This window comes from Notechis scutatus, chromosome 5, assembly GCF_049901735.1.
Source record: "Notechis scutatus isolate UNSWTSFEM ecotype Mainland chromosome 5, rNotScu1.2, whole genome shotgun sequence".
In the NCBI taxonomy this organism is placed as follows: Eukaryota; Metazoa; Chordata; class Lepidosauria; order Squamata; family Elapidae; genus Notechis; species Notechis scutatus.
The window spans coordinates 82,148,388-82,165,726 of record NC_142013.1 but is presented as its reverse complement, the minus strand read 5'-3'; the positions used below and the strand labels follow the sequence as shown (position 1 = coordinate 82,165,726).

Sequence of the window (17,339 nt, the reverse complement as noted above, 5' to 3'; positions counted from 1 at the left end):
CCATTTTGCATTCCCAAATATTCTAAAGCACTTTTTGGAATCTGAGCTGCAGCAAGTTCTGGTGTCTGTGATTTTTATTAAATGGAACCTACTAAAATCCTAAGGTTACTTTTATACATACATTAAGTATGGGTGCATCATTTTTTAAAAAAAATCTGTGCGTATATATTTTAAAAACTTGATGGCTCACATCTATTTGCATTTTGTCAAAAGGACTTCTTCAAATTATTACTAGTTTATCTATTTGGATGCAATGAAACATATCTTGTTGAGTCAATTACAGGCTTATTCATGGCAGATTTTCCAGAGGAATATTTGTATCATTAACCTAATGTTGTCTTCCTTTGTATGTTTGTTTGTTTTTTAATAAAATAAAAAATGTGAGTCTTGCAAACTATAATTGCTAGAAGATAGATAGTCCTTAGATTTTTCTAGCCCACACATTGCATTCTTTAGTGGAGCAGCAGGAACAACTTCTTTGTTTTTGTTTTTATTTTCTAAACAAACAGTATTTGAGAAGCCCACATATCATGAAACAAATAGCATAACTTCAGTAACAAACTATTTATAGAAGTCTTTTGGTACTATGTTGTTTCTAAGTATTGAGAAAAATATTTCGGATTGGCTTGATTACAAATGCAGTCAGCTAAAATCTTACAAAGGCATGCATACTACCCACTAACTTGCTCATGCTGAATCCTTGCCAAAGTTAATTGCATATCTAAAACTGTATCAGTTACATTCTAGAATAACAAAAAAGAGAATATTTAACCACTTTTATCCATCTCATTAGACACCTTGGGGTGTACGGGCTAAAATTTCCCTGACAGGTGTATCCATCTGTAAGAGTTTCATTCCTGTCTTTCTGTTAACTATTTTCAAATGATACCGTGTTTCTCCAACAATATGGCCTCCACCAATAGGAAGGCCCAACATGATTTCTAGGCATGAGGTGAAATTAAGCCCCACCCCCAAAATTTAGGCCTATTTAAACCATGCGTTTCCCCACTATTTCTCACATCGTTCGTTAGAACTACACGAGGTGAAGAGAAATGGGGGGGAAGAGTGGGGGGGGGAGAAAACTTGCCTTTAGGAGTGCCCTGCAGGTAGACTAGGCTAGAATACCCTGATCTACCAACAGAACATCAGCCAATAGAAGCTCCCCGAAGGCAGAGTCCCCAGCCGCTTCAGGGCGTGGTTTGGCTGCCCGTGTCCCCTCGCCTTTAGGCAGTCTCTTTCGGGCGATGGAAGTTCCCCAAGTACAGTCAGCAGCCACTTTGATCGGCCGGTAGAAGCGGCCTCGGGGCGAGCGCACACACATTCTCCCCTTGCCGCAAGGCCGCTTCTATCGGCCGACGAAAGCTCCCCGAAGGCAGAGTCCCCAGCCACTTCAGGGCGTGGCGTGGCTGCCCGTGTCCCCTCACCTTTAGGCAGTCTCTTTCGGGTGATGGAAGCTCCCCAAGTGCAGTCACCAGCCACTTCAATCGGCCAGTAGAAGCGGCCTTGCAGCAAGGGGAGTGTGTGTGTGTGCTCATCCCGAAGCTGCTTCTACCGGCCAATTGAAGTGGCTGGTGACTGCACTTGGGGAACTTCCATCGCCCGAAAGAGACTGCCTAAAGGCGAGGGGACACGGGCAGCCACGCCATGCCCCGAAGCAGCTGGGGACTCTGCCTTCGGGGAGCTTTTATCAGCCGATAGAAGCGGCTTTGCGGCGAGGTATGTGCATATGGGCCGCTCTAGGTGGGGGAGGAAATTAAGTCACCCTTGAAAATACGGCCTAGCCGTTTATTCAGTGGTCAAAAAAAAAATAAGGCCCGGCCTTATTTTGTGAGAAACATGGTATGTAGGTAAGTTGTTATCTACAAGGAATGCATATAATACAGTTGCTTAACATGGCAAACAACATTCTATTTTCTGATATGTCTTCGTGGTCAAAGTAGACAGCACTGAGCAGTGGAGGCTGACCTATAAATAAATTAATAGACTTGTAATGCAGGGTTTCTTCAAATAATATGGTTAAATTTGAAACAACCACACAAGCATCTATTTTCTCTCTCTTGCATATAATTCTTTTACTCAGGAGATCCTATTGTATTAAAAAGGGCACTTACATTGTCTATAAATAACTCTCTCTCTTTTTAAAAATAGGGATTTGGAGACAAGAGCACAAAATGAATACTTCAGAGCCTTTTTTAGGTTACCAAAGAAAGAGAGGTTGCATGAAATTGTGGATTGCTCTTTATGGACACCCTTCAGTCGTTGTCACACAGCTGGGAAGCTGTATGCTTCTGATGGTTATATTTGTTTTGCTAGCAAAGACGATGGCTGCTGTAATATTCTTATTCCACTTACCGAGGTTCGTATGCCATTCACTGATACGTTTGGTTTTAAAATCTGTTATGCCTCTGAAAGGATGCATATGATCCATTGAAATACTTTGAACATAAATTAAAGTACTGGTGTGGGAAGGGAAAATTCTTAGAGGTATATCTATTTATCCCACTTAGCGTAATAAGTCATTTCACAATTACTTAAATTAATGTGATTTCCAAATCAAAAATAATAACTATCGTGAAGATGAGACAGCTTTGCTAAAATGTTAGTGTCAGTTGTGATTTATTTATTCATTATAAAAATGTAACAAATTCAGGTCATACTGCAGACTACAATCTTAAATAATCTTTGCATTTGCATTTCTAGAATGAAACAATAGCTTTGAGTATTGATGGCGTGTCAGCATCAGCACTTTTCCCTCACTTTTGTGGATAACTTTTGTTCACAGGTTGCTAGTATCGAGAAGATGGAGGACACAAGTCTTCTACCCAATCCCATCATTATCAGTGTAAAAAGCAAGACAGCTTTTCAGTTCATTGAATTGAAGGACAGGGATACTTTGGTGGAAAATCTGTGCTTAAGACTGAAACAAGTGAAGGCAAATAATTCCATGCTCCAGAATGCTTTGAAAAGCAAAGATATGGTAGTTCTTGTTCAACTTATTCTATATTTCTCTGACTGATAAAAACTTTGTAAAGTTAAAAAAAAAAACTTAGTAGTAGTAGTTATTGTAGTTGTAGGTATAGTAGTAACAGAAATATGTTGTAGCGTTGTTGCTTTAACATAGGGGTTATATGCTATAATTTAAAGTTGCTGACTTTCCAGTATTCAAAGTGGGATTAGAGAAGAATTAGCAAGATAATTCCATCTTTTATTTATTTCCAACTAATGCATTACGATCTATATTGCTTGTATCTTAGTATGATTTGATTGCTTATTGTACCCTATGACTATCATTAAGTGTTGCACCTTATGATTCTTGACTCTTGACGAATGTGTCTTTTCTTTTATGTATACTGAGAGTATTTGCACCAAGACAAATTCCTTGTGTATCCCACCACACTTGGCCAATAAAGTATTCTATTCTATTATGCTTAGATTATATTCAGAATAATAGTTGATGGTGGAGTTTTACATTTGCTTGCATTGATAGAATTTGCATGTCACATGAAAAGCTTTTTGGTTTTGTTCTTGCATGATTATTGAGCTAGTTCTTATGGTTTCTTAAGCAAACCATATTTTAATGTGATTCAGCAATTGCATTATGTTGTTTTGGTATTGCACTATAGAAATATATAATTGTAACATTCGCTAAAATCGAAAACACTGCAGTTGGTGAAAGTAATTATTTAAGAATAACACCCAAAGAGATAGCAGAGTACACTTAGAAAAAAAATCTATGTTTACTGTTCATTTTATGCAAAAATTAATTTTATCCAATTAATGTGAACTTTTATCATTCAGTAATTGTATAATTCCTTTCGTATTGCAAGAAAATATATTAATGACTATATTAATGACTATATTAGTAGCTTTCAATTACATCTAGATTGTTTGGTGTGATACAAAATTGTATCACTCCATCAGAATTTTATTTATGATGGTGCTTTTCTAAATACTTGATAAGCACCTGATGTACCTTTAAAAATTTGTTTGTGAAGTTGTAAATTACAGCAAGTAGAACAGTTTGGAACCAGTGCTTTCAATGCTACCATGCACCAATAAAATCTTGATTTTAAAAAAATTGTCATTTTTTATATTTACGCAGCACAACTCTCATGTAATACATACTGACTATGAATTGGAGGGATTTGGAACAGCGTCTCAGAGTAATGATAAGTGTGAAAATGACAGAAACAGAAGACACCTGCCGAATACAGAAGCTCTGAGTTCAGCATTTCATCCTTCTGGAATGGATGGCCTTGAGTTCAGAATGGTATGTTGTTGGAAGATTTTTGGAAGCTATCTTTGGAAAATATTTATCAGTTACAGCTACTGTCCTATAACAAGCTACTGCTTGTTATCATATTTACTAATATATTTTAAACATGATTCTATTACATTTAATTGTTTCTGGTATGATGCAATTCTTTTATCTCCCCCCCCCCGAAAAGAGTTAAAGGGTTTTCCTATTTGTTTCCTTTTCCTCTATCCGTCATTCTCCTGCAGCTTCAAATTGGAGTAAATATATGAACTGTGTGGTAATTCCCGGGTTACGAGCGTTTCTTTAGTGAATGTTAGAAGTTACGGGATAAGCGCCCCCTAACATTTAAGAACAAATCCCAAAACTACAAATGTTGCCAGCACCAAGGCAGTTGTTCGCTCTTATGAACAACTGCCTATTCCCCACCTCTCCCCACGCCAGGTCTCCATAGGGACTAGGCCTGTGGATCCTCACCTTGTGTACACAGAGAATGGAAGCCTAAATTACCACAAGATCATGAACTCCCGCTGTTGAGTGATCTCACAGTATTTTAGGCCTCTGTTCTATGCAAATGGAGGCCTGAATGAGAGCTGAGGCAAAAGGCTTTGCAAATGGAGGGAAGACCTGAAACATCAAAGCTTTCCCTCATTTGCAAAGCCTTTTGCCATCTTTTGCAAAAAGTCTTTGCTGCCAAGAATGGAGCAGTTTTCTCCAGGCCTTTCCTCAAGGCCTCTGCTGAAGAGAAATTCCATTTTCAAGTGGCCCATTTCCATGCAGATGAAATTTTCAGTCTTCATCAGGGTGACAAATGTTTAAGCGACCCTAGGCCAGTTGCAAACGGAGCAATCAGCTCAAACACTTGTTGCCCTGGAAACTTTGTCTGTATGGAAATGGGACAGTTGTGTGCAGGTCTTTCTGTCTTGTCTTGTAATGCTGAGCATTTATATTTCCATGGCTCTTTGCTCGTAGCTTTTGTATTGATTGTGAGATTAGTGTCCATGTATCACCGGCATATGTTAAAACAGGTAGCACTCAATGATAAAAAAAACATTTCTCTTCTAGCATAGGGGTGGTTGTTCTTGAAAATTAAGCTTAGCTTGCTGAATGCTTGCCAATCACATTTAACATGCCGTTTAGTTTCCTTTATTGTATCACCTTCTATTGAGATATATTGGCCAAGGTATATGTAGTGATCTACTCCGTCTAGTTCTTCTCCAAATATATTTTGTTTTCTTTCTTTGGTGAATGTATTAAACATTACCTTTTTAATGTTTTTTTAAAAAGCCAAATAGTTCTCCTGTTTTGGCCAGCTCTTGTATGTGTCTTTGTAACTCTTCTGGATCTCGTGAGAAGAGAACATCATCATCTGCAAATCTTAAGTGATTTAAATAGATGCCATTGATTTTTATTCCATCTTTTGCCCAGTCTAGTTTGCGAAATAGTTCTTCAAGGAAGGCTGAGAAAAGGATAGGGGATATTAAATCACCTTGTCATACATCTTATTCTATTTTGATTTCCACTTTAAGATCATTAAGGCAAATTGTCACTATTGTTTTTTCATCTATTGATTGTAGTAAGTTTATGTAAGTGGTGTCAACACCTTGATTGAGTAATGCATTAATTATTGCTTGCTGGAAATACTAAATCAAATTCCTTTTCGTAGTCAATGAAAGCCATGCACAGAAGCATGGTGTACTCATTGTATCTTTCAATTATATACATGTTACGTCTCACCTGTATCCACAGGTGAGCAATCAAAATTCCAAAGTTCCAAAAATATAAGCAACCAAAAACAAACCCCAACAAAGATAACTGCTGAGGTTTTTCCAGTCCTCAGCAGTAGTTCTGAAATTTGTTTGGCATTCCTGAAGTGCCTATAAATCACAATGCCTCAGATAATCTTCACAGTACTTTCGCTCTAACAAGACACTTTGCTTCTGGCAAATTTCTCAAGCCAATCCGTTTCCTTTTATCCCCTAAGGGGGCGTGTTAGTCTCATTAATTAATCACTGGCTTGACTTTTCTTTCCCAATTGAGATTGACGTCTCAATCTCCATCTATTTCTCACATCAAGCCAGGATCCCTCAAAGTCCTCCTCCTCACTTGAAACCTCTTGTACGTTTTCCTGATTATCTGTTACCGGCTGCTGCGTAATCAGAGAGGGAGATTCGGGGGAGGGAGAGGACTCTGACACCTCCAATAAATTAGGTTCGTCTCTCATAGCTAAGTCCACTTCTTCATCCTGGCTACCTTCAAAATCACTTAATAATGCAGGTTCGAATCTCAGTGCCAGATCCTCTTCACTCGAGCTCACATCTGCTAACGGACCAAATCCCGGAGTCACAACATATACACATACACGTACCGGTGTATATATATATGAATAAATACCATATAGAATTTACTCAGTTGTTTTTATAATTAATTATAAACCACACTATCATTTTCTAATTTTTAGAACTCAGAATTTTGAAAAATAGACAAATTCATATAATGGATCCATTAACTGAAATTAGAGATTAGAAATAAGAGATTAATTGATAATATGTTTCCAACCATTTACTGTTATTAACCATTTTATTCATCTTTTATAATAATCTTAATTATTGTATTTTTAATAATAATCTTAATCTTATTGTATTTTTTCTGTTAATTACAGCAATATTGTATTGCATGTATTAGCTTTGTAAAAATTAATTGGTTTCCTCCAGTCACATTCGTATTGAAAAAAATGAAATGGAGCAGTTTCATTGATTTTTGCCAGTTGTGCCTCATGTAAAATGATAGGGGATTTCTTTCACTCTTTCTAAATCACAGCCAAATTTTACATATCATTCCATTATAACCTTATACATTGATCAAATTAGAGGATTTAATCCATTGCCTTTTTTTCATATTTTCTTCTGTATTAAATAAAACTGCTTTTCAGAATGAGAAGTTATTTTCCAACAATGTGGCTTCTAATAAAGATTTAATATATATCCTTTGCTTTTAGTCTAGAGAGCAAATAAAAGAGAGGCTGTGGGATGATCATTTTGCTGAGTATGGCCGAACTGTTTGTATGTTTCGAACAGAGAAAATTAGGAAACTGGTTGCTATGGGAATCCCAGAATCATTGCGAGGCAAACTATGGCTTATTTTCTCAGGTGAGAATTCAGTAATTTCACTTCATCCCCAAAGAATGTCATTTCATCATATAAGAAAGGGAGAGCAGAAAGCGATGTCCATTTTTCTGTGCTGATTAGGAGAATAGGGTCAAGAGGAAGAAGGAATCAACAATCTAATGTATAAAGAGATTACAGTTCGGCAAAACAAAATGCTATTTTTTTGTCGATTTAGCAGTATGTAAACATTTAAATGTGAGATATTTCTTTTATGCAATATAATAAATGTTTACTTCTGTATTTGCTATAACAGTAGATACATTTATATGGTCTAACACTGGTTTAAAGATTGAATACCAAAATATTATACCCTAGAAACTGCAGAGATGTTATACTAGGCCCAAATAATTTATTTGTAAGTTGTGAGATTTGAATATTTAAATTAGGATTTTTACAATATACTGCCGATATAAGGATAATTTATTTATCCCCACAGTATGTTGCCTGTGGGCTAGAGTTAAACTTAGTTTGTATAGGTGTTAACAAGAGAAATCACATCAGATTTGTAAACAAATGAGCATTTATATAACAGTGCATTTGTATTGCTAAAGTATCCATTTTGCATTTATTCCTGGGTCAGATGCTATGTCTGATCTGTATTCACACCCCGGTTACTATGAAGATTTAGTAGAAATGTCCATGGGTCTGTACTGCATAGCGACAGAGGAAATAGAGCGTGACTTGCATCGCTCCCTACCTGAGCATCCAGCCTTCCAAAGTGAAACAGGCATAGCTGCATTGAGAAGAGTCTTAACAGCTTATGCACACAGAAACCCCAAAATTGGGTATTGCCAGGTAAAGACTTCTTCTGACATTAACTTCTAAATGACTTTTCTTTGCTTGAGAATTGTGGGTCTGTTGACCTCTACTACCCATCTTGCTTGTTCAGTGAAGGCCTACTAATACTTTTTAATATGATAGAGCGGGTTAGTTTACCAATCCTAATCCTATCTCTGCCCGGTAGAGGTTTTTCTGCTGTCAAAACATGGTTTTGCCAGTATGCCACAAACTCACCCAAACTTCAGTTTTATCCTAGTCACACTTTTATTTTTTCCTATGGAAACCAGTATCTTTGATCTAAACACCAATACATACAGGATATTTAATAATCAATACATAATGATACAGTAATCAGGATGTGTAATTATCAAAGTTGCTTATATTTCTCCCCCCTCTTGTTTCGTAACAGTCCATGAATATATTGACCTCAGTTTTACTGCTATATGCTAAAGAAGAGGAAGCTTTTTGGCTGCTTGTATCTGTTTGTGAAAGGATGCTCCCAGATTATTTTAATCACCGGGTAATAGGTAAGTTGCCTTCTCTTTCTTTCTCTTTGTTATTGAGCTGTTTATCGTCAGTGATCTTTTTATTTATTGCTCTTTCTGAGATGAATTTATTTCTGAGATTTAGAGGCCACACAATTCCAAATTACTCTGGGTGGCTAACATCAAGTTAAAAGAAGAAAAACAGCAAGAAAATCCTGTACATTTGGATAAATCCACTCCCTCTAACAGAAGATATCTGCAAACATCCCACTCAAAATCCTGGGACAACAGCCAAGTTTTTAAGGTTTTCTGAAAAATCATCAGAATAGGGGTGAAATGGATTTCTGGGGTCTTTTTCTTTGGAGCAGCTTGACCACATAGTGGACAACTTAAAAAAGTTATTCTCCTTCTTAATTATATTGTGATGTTTGAAATGAAAGTAATTCTACAGAATACCCTCCCTTCCAGTACTTGGCATCCCATAGTTCTCTCCACACACACAAACCCCAAGGCTGTAATAGGCTAAAATGCTTGAGAACTCAGTGATGTGCCAAGATTAAATTCATAGAAGCAGCACTTTTGTAGTAGTAAACTAGATTTATTTTTTATTGCCTCACATTGTAAATTGTATTTTAAATAAAGCTAAAGTAACAGATTCTTTCCACCTTAAGTAACCTGGCTTGGTGTGATTTTTACAGGTGCTCAAGTGGACCAGTCAGTATTTGAAGAGTTAATCAGAGAGAGACTTCCTGAATTAGCTGAACATTTTAAAGATCTCTCCACACTGGCTTCTGTTTCTTTGTCATGGTTCTTAACACTTTTCCTGAGTATCATGCCCCTGGAAAGTGCTGTTAATGTTGTAGACTGTTTCTTCTTTGATGGGATAAAGGCCATTTTCCAACTGGGATTAGCTGTTCTGGAAGCCAATGCTGTGGAACTGTGCAGCAGCAAAGATGATGGGCATGCTTTGATGATTCTCAGCAGGTACTCTCCATGCTCTGACTGTTTCATCTAAGGTTGACATCATAGTAGTTTAAACTGCCCGTTTAATTCATCTGTTGCTTTGTTCGCATTAATAGATTTCTTCAGCAAGACAGTGCAACAGACATGAATGTTTAATAGGATGTATTATAACTCACTGCTGGATTGAACTGTTTTCAGCCCCAAACACTGTTCCTTCTAGAAACTCTTTCTGTACAGCTTGAAAAAAAGCTTTCAATCTAAATCCTATTATATAGAGATGCAACAAGCTCAGTAGAATTATTTGACAGTGAGAAAAAACCAGTTCGGTGTGTAAGTATGCAGTGAGGAATAAAAATATGCTTGCATCATGTTGCATATTTGGCAGTAGATTTAAGCATATCTCTATTTTAGATTTCTAGATCATGTTAAAAATGAGGAAAGCCCTTTGCCACCAATTGGAAACCAACATGCCTTTTTCAGTGATGATATGGAACCTTGTCCTATAACAGAAATAGCAGATCTAATACGGGATTCATATGAGGTAATGCAAAATGTAGTAGGTAGTATTTTAATTAGAATTTTGAAGTATTCAAACATTTCAAATGAAAATGAAAAACATCTTTTCCTTATTTTAGAAATTTGGAGACCATTCTGTGGAACAGATTGAGCACATGCGCTACAAACACAGGATCCGTGTACTCCAGAGTCATGAAGAAACCACTAAACAGAATGTGGTAAAGAGTTTTCAAAATCTTATTTTTAAACTTTAGAAAACATTTTAAAATGATTTCTAAAGAAGCAGAAAAATACTTATTGAAATACAAAGCAACTGAAGCACAGGTGTGCAACTTACAGCTCTTTGGATGTTACTGAATGGAATGCAAATGTGTTCTTTTTTCTTCATGCTCCATTCTTTTTCCTTTCACACACTGTAAGTTCCATTCAAAGTCAAATGATGAAAAGTAGGGCAAAAATACTTCAGATGAGGGCAAATTTGGGAACATTTAGCTCAACAAGTTTTTTTTTGTATGCCTTAATATTTCGACTAAACTCTTTCCTGTTTTCTCCTTAGCTCAGAGTGGTTATTCCAGATGTTTCTATTGTTCCAGAAGATTTGGAGGAATTATATGACTTATTTAAGGTATGCACTTTTTTCAGAAAAGTTTTGCATTAGATTAGATGCATTCAGATAAATATTGTGTATAGTTTATATTCAAAAATCAGCAAAGGTGTAATGTTTTGCAATATTTTAATGGCATCTAAGTACTTTAGCTTTTAGTTTTTCCAAAAACCTAAAAAAATTCTTGAATTAGTTTTTGATCAGATCTTTTCCATTTCAAACAATCTTTTAAGTGGTTAAGGTTAATGGAATTAATTGGCCTGTTCTTCTGGCATGAAAGAAGTTGTTACAATATAAATAAATGTTTTATGTTATGTTTTTTCTTGGCAAATTATAGCACAGAAAAGGAATCTATTTCTGAAATAAGTAAATGGATAAGAAGAGCAAAGAATAACAAAAGAAGGGTGCCTTCCCCAAATAATACTAACCTGGTTACACTTTTATTTCATTCCTCTTTAGCGCACATATTGCAGTTTTTCCAAGCTCTTAACAGTATCATAGTGTCCTTTTCTTATTATATTAACCTGCCAGTCATAAGAACTAAAAATACCTGCGTTCCAGGACATTTAATATACATTAAACTTTAAGACCAATATGTAATGTTGACATTATGCAAATGTTCATATGAGCAAATAAATATGCAGTTGCCCACCACTAAAATCTTCCTGGATAAAATTTTCATTCTAATATTTGTTTTTTTTTGTTTTGTTTTGTTTTTTCAGAAAGAGCATTTAATAAGCTGTTACTGGGAATGGAATAGTGCAGTTGTAATTCAGCGTCATGATCCAAGTAGACCATATGCTGAGCAATATAGAATTGATTCTCAGCAATTTACTAACCTTTTTAAACTTGTTTCACCTTGGATGTGTGGTGAACATACTCAGGTTCTAGCAGAAAGAGCATTCCGCCTTTTGGATGAAAACATGGACCATCTGATTGAATTCAAAGCATTTGTTAGCTGCTTAGGTGAGTATTCAATTTTCACTGATTTTCTCATGCAGCAAATTTTCAGGCAAGTTATGGATCTAAATCAGGGGTGTCAAACTCACAGCATCATAGCAGCGTCACGTATCAGGACTTTTTTCTCCTTTACTAAAGCAGATATGGGTGTGGCCAGTGCATGATGCATCCGGCCCACGGGCTGGGAGTTTGACAACCCTATGTCAACTCATAAAATATTTCTATTGTCTTGTTAGAATTGCCAACAGAAAGGGAGAGGGGAGCAGTGCCGCAGCTTGCAAACAGAAACTGCATTCCATAAATGTTTTCAAAAATAGTAACTAGGTGACTGAAGTTTCTGCCGCACAGAATTCTAACTGGAGAGCATGATTAATCACTCTTGGCTATGAATGTGTCCCATTGGAGAATATGAATTACGATACACCCAGGGAGTGGGGGAAAACCAGGGTCAAGGGTGACAATGAATTATGTGCCTCAGAGTCGGCTCACCCAGGCAGTGTCCTGGACAGTTTAACTCCCAATAAATCCTTTTTAGGTTTTGGAAGTTTGGCTCGAGACTCATGATTTAAATGGGGGCAACTGCCGGAATCCTGACACCCTAAACAGTGCAAATGGCACTGGGTTGTTGCACAAAAGATGCATGAGTCGTAGAGAATATTAAGCTGTAAGTTTGCATTTTTAGCAATGTTTTACCGGATAAGCAAACTGACTCTCTGGACAATGAGTCACAAAAAAATATGTGACAATAAATGTTGTTAGTCTAATGTGAAGCCAGAATGATTTGCTTAAACTGCTCTTATGGAAATATTTTCATTCATTCTGGAATTTTACACTACTTTGTACAAGAAACACATTTGATTTTATAAGTTGCAAAATAATTGATAGTCCCTATCTTTCTCTCAATTGTTTTAATACCTGGAATTAATTGTAACTGTGACCTTTCCAGAAGATAACTTTATAAGGAAATTGCTAGGATTTGTCTTCAAAGCCTGTGCTACTATTTTGGCATGTGAATTATTCCTGCCCTACTTTCTTTCATGTGATTGTTCCAGTGGTGGGATTCAAAATTTTTACTACCAGTTCTGTGGGCATGGCCTGGTAGGTGTGGCTTGGTGGGCATCGCAGAGGAAGGATACTGTAAAATCTCCATTCCCACCCCACTCCAGGTGAAGGATACTGCAAAATCCCACTCCCTCCCCACCCCACTAACCTGCTTTCCAGCTCCATCTTCCTGTGCAGTGCAACAAAAGAATACCCAGACGATCAGCTGGGACTCGGGAGGCAGAGAATAGATGGGGACAGGGCCAGTCAGATGATATTTGCTGGTTCTCCAAACTACTCAAAATTTCTGCTACCGGTTCTCCAAAACTGGTCAGAACCTGCTGCATACTACCTCTGGATTGTTCTCAATGTTGTTTACATGCAAGATGGTCTAACACATTGTCATTCTTTGCTCTCCAATAAACTTAGATAAACTTAGTATTTTCAAATACTATCAGCACAGAATTGTAAATTTGATTGAATTTTTAATCAAAGTTTAAATTCAGAACTTTTCGTATAATTATAATTTTTCACATAAATTGCAAGTTTTTATGCTTTAAGAAAAAGGGACTCAAGCCTCTGGTATACTTTTTTCCTCCTACAGATATTATGTTCAATGGAGAAATGAATGAAAAAATTAAACTGTTGTACAGATTACATATTCCTCCTGGTAAGAACTTTTAAAATACATTTAATTTCCTTTCCTTTTGGATTAGTTTACCCCATTTGTATATAACTCTCATTGTACCAGATTGTTAAAAGAAAATTTGTGAACTCTTTAGTATTATCTGTAAACTTGAAATTCTGTACCTTATAGTGTGATCAGAAATTCATCTAATACCTATGGGTTAGATAAATTGATTCTGGTTTAACAAACAACATTGTATGAAATCTTTCTTGAACACCTGGATTCAAAATTTACATTCTTGTCCGTAGCCTGACTTTCAGAAGTTTTGTACACTTAGCTCTTGGGAGTAATTTTGCTAAATGAGCAATCTTGGGCATTACCGTTGTCCTCTCTCCTCTATAAAAGATCTTCCTGATCATAAAATGATAAAGGGCATGCTTTTTATTGATGGATTTGCAGTCCTTTCAAGTATCAGGATCATTAAACCTTTTTATCAGGTCCCGAGATCTTATGCTTCTGGCATAACCATTCAAGAGTCCAAGGGCGGCATTTAATGTGTATGCCTTTTAAAGGAAAGAACCCCTCAAACTCACTTGTCTGATTAGTAGGGACATCTGATTCAACTTTCCCTAAGAGAGCTGTGTATCTGCATGTTTGGACAATTGAGGGGGAGTTGAATCATATTTCTTATACTTAAAAAAACTAGACCCATTAAAAATCACAGACATGGTTCTATGATCTATGTGAATTCAACACATTCTGCTAAATGTAATAATAGCATTACTTTACCATTATAGCCCTCACAGAAAATGAAAGGGACAGTCAGTCACCACTAAAGAATTCTTTGTTATCAACTTCAAGGCCTTTAGTAATTGGAAAATCAAACAGTAAGTAATCTAATTTCAAATACTATTTTTTCCTGTAATTAATAAAATGAACTAGTATAATGTAGTGGTCAAGCTGGGGAGGGCAATGGGGAGAGCAATGTTGAGGAACTATCCTTTAGCCCAGGGGTCGCCAACCTTTTGGACCTCAGGGACCACCAAACTCATAATTTTAAATCCCTGGGACCACTAACATGAATTTTGACTGATGGTGGCTTGCTGACGTTGATGGGAGGAAGAGAGAGGGAGAGAGAGATCTGATCTAACTTCTCTCCCCCCCCCATCTTTCTCACACACACACACTCACAGAAACACACAGAAGCAGGAGTAGGATTCAAATTTCTTAACTGGTTCTGTGGGCGTAACCTAATTTGTGGGTATGGCTTGGTGGTCATGTGACTGGCTGAGCATGGCTTGTATGTAAATATTATAAATATTTATGTAAATATTGATTTTTTTTTATAAAAAAAGCAACTTTTACCCAAAATCAGGCAGAGCAGGCAGGCAGATTGAGTTGCTCACAGAATCACAGATTCAGAAATCTATCTTTCTGCCATCAGCTAGCTGAGTCTATCCCATAAAATTGTTTGCAAGCAAACTCACAAAATTACTCACAACACACCATGTATTTTTTATAAAAAAAGAACAACTTTTACCCAAAATCAGGCAAAACAGGCAGGTGGATTGAGTTGTTCACAGGTTCACTTAGAGATGTGTTTCTGCCATTGGCTAACCGAGTCTGCACTGCTTCAGTCCTAAGGAAGGTTTGGCTCTGCTTAGAGCTGAAGATCTAAAGATTAGCTAGAAAGCAAGAAATCCAACGATTTCCTTCTTTCTAGCTAATCTAAATCTCCTGGCACAGCAGAACAGTTGATGGTCAAAAAAAAAGGAAAAATAGCAATTTAGCAGGCAAGTTTGCCATGTAAGGAGTGAGTGGGTGGGGAGGGTTCCCACAGGCCATGTGGGCGGCGCAGCCTTGTGTTCCTGCGCATCCTGGATTGTTTTGGGGGTGCTTTGGGATGGCATTTCTCTGCGGACCAACAAAATTTTCTCGTGGACCACCAGTGGGCCGCAGTCCACCTGTTGGCGACCGCTGCTTTAGCCAAACTTCTTATGGGGGAAGATGAGAGGGAATAAATTCATGAACATAAGGTAGGATCTAAATCTAACAAGTTAATAACATTTTCTGCTATAAGATATGGGGAGTGTCACTGCAGGAACGGCTGTAATGAATTTAGATTCCAAAAACAATTTCACTAACTTGTATCAGACAATACACTTGACATTTCTGGAATAAGAAAAGCAAAAAACATGTCCAGTATCATTCAATGTTACATTTTCATGTTCACTTCCTCATCATATAATATATCTTTTATCTAGGTGATGGCATAGATTATCAGAAGCAGTTGAAACAGATGCTGAAGGATTTAGCCAAAGAAAAAGATACCAAGGCTGAGAAAGAACTACCTAAAATGAACCAGGTACAAGATGAATTGTAATATGCATGACTTTTGATTCTGAGGAGCCACACTTAGTTAACTCAGCCTATAGATTTCTGCTATGGTAGTAATATGAAACAGAAAATGTCAGACAGTAGTATTAATCTATGCTAAAAGGTGAAGATCTGCATGACTGCAATTCCCAGCTTTACTCCCCCAGAATACTGCAGTATTTTTCCTTTGCTACATCCATTTGCGCCAATCTGGGTGGTTTTTCTTTCAACACTTTTATCTTCAACATTTGTACACTTGAGATAACAATCTAGCTAAAATGCTTTCTTATAACCCAAAGAAAAATATTAAGATATTGCTTTAATGCTATCTCCATAGCCCCTCCTCAGAATAAGACGAAGGATGAACACTAGTCAAGTTGAAGTCTTTTTTTAGGCAGACCGGAAAACAAACCTTAAACAATGATTGTACTTCCATTAAATTAAAGCAGCTTTAATAAGCTATGTATTTTGGAAAATAAGTCACTAAAATTGCATTATGTTGACCTTATCTCCCTTTGTAGCAAGAATTTATCCAGTTTTGTAAGACCTTGTACAGCATGTTCCATGAAGATCCGGAAGAAAACGAGTTGTATCAAGCTATAGCTACAGTGACTACATTGTTACTTCAGATTGGAGAAGTTGGCCAAAGAAGCAGCAGCTCAGGCTCCGATGATTTCAGTGAGGATTTCCAGACAGAGGCATCTACTTCAGAGCAAGATCAAGTTTTTACAGACACTGTGAAAATCTCAAAGAATGTGCCCTCACCTGCAACAGGAGACTGGATTGTTTCTTTTGAACAAATCTTGGCTTCCCTATTAACTGAACAATCCCTGGTCAATTTCTTTGAGAAATCCTTAGAATTGAAACCAAAACTAGAGAATGCAAAGCTGACCCAATGCAACTCCAAATCAGGTGGGGCAAGCCAGCCATCACGAGGTGAAATTGAACAGCTAAATGTACAGTAGCAACCAACGGTTATGTACTACCAAAATGCATACTGTAATTTTAGGGCTTTTGGACCAACACAAATATTTAATACTCTTGGGAGCTTTAAAGCCAAAACACAACTTAAAATGTGGTTTTGGGGTAAAGAGACCATCTGTTTTTGTTTTGAATGTAATTTAAAACTCCATCTTCACTTTGAAAAATTTAAGCAATTGTACCAAAAAGTAAAAAGAAAGCAACTCCCAGTTGACAACTTTGGCCAACTACAGGTTTTATGAATTGTTGCCTTTTTTGCACTAATGTTCGTTTCAATGCTGGTAATTGAAACTATTAATATATTTGAAACAAAGTTTGTATGTCTTGCTTTCAATGTTCCATGTACCTGAACTATGACTTTCATTTTTCTGTGTGTGCACTTTTCAATAAAAGATTTTTGTATCTGTTGCTTTTCAGATTACTCCATTTCAAGTATGTCATGTGAATGTGTTAGGCAATTTAGAAGGTATTATGAATGGAAAGATTTCAAATTCTGATGTGTGTTGGTCACCTTACACATTTTGTTTTCTTCCCAAAAAGCCTTTGGATACCTGTCTAGCAGAGGAATGGAAGCTGGAAAAAG

At 36.8% G+C, this 17,339-nt stretch overlaps 1 protein-coding gene across 2 annotated transcripts in view; it reads left to right on the top strand.

Moving 5' to 3' along the window:
- Positions 1-17,175, top strand: part of TBC1D8 (TBC1 domain family member 8) — a 47,577-nt gene extending 30,402 nt beyond the window's left edge. For both annotated transcript variants that reach the window (XM_026666787.2, XM_087967172.1), the window contains exons 6-20: positions 2,149-2,356; positions 2,783-2,977; positions 4,103-4,270; positions 7,254-7,404; positions 8,003-8,217; positions 8,612-8,729; positions 9,386-9,671; positions 10,062-10,191; positions 10,286-10,384; positions 10,723-10,791; positions 11,493-11,736; positions 13,376-13,441; positions 14,197-14,286; positions 15,664-15,764; positions 16,297-17,175. In XM_026666787.2, coding sequence (XP_026522572.2) covers positions 2,149-2,356; positions 2,783-2,977; positions 4,103-4,270; positions 7,254-7,404; positions 8,003-8,217; positions 8,612-8,729; positions 9,386-9,671; positions 10,062-10,191; positions 10,286-10,384; positions 10,723-10,791; positions 11,493-11,736; positions 13,376-13,441; positions 14,197-14,286; positions 15,664-15,764; positions 16,297-16,740 — 2,584 coding nt within the window. In that variant the 3' untranslated portion in view covers positions 16,741-17,175. The remainder of the gene's footprint in view (positions 1-2,148; positions 2,357-2,782; positions 2,978-4,102; positions 4,271-7,253; positions 7,405-8,002; positions 8,218-8,611; positions 8,730-9,385; positions 9,672-10,061; positions 10,192-10,285; positions 10,385-10,722; positions 10,792-11,492; positions 11,737-13,375; positions 13,442-14,196; positions 14,287-15,663; positions 15,765-16,296) is intronic.
- The last annotated feature ends 164 nt before the right edge of the window (positions 17,176-17,339 follow it).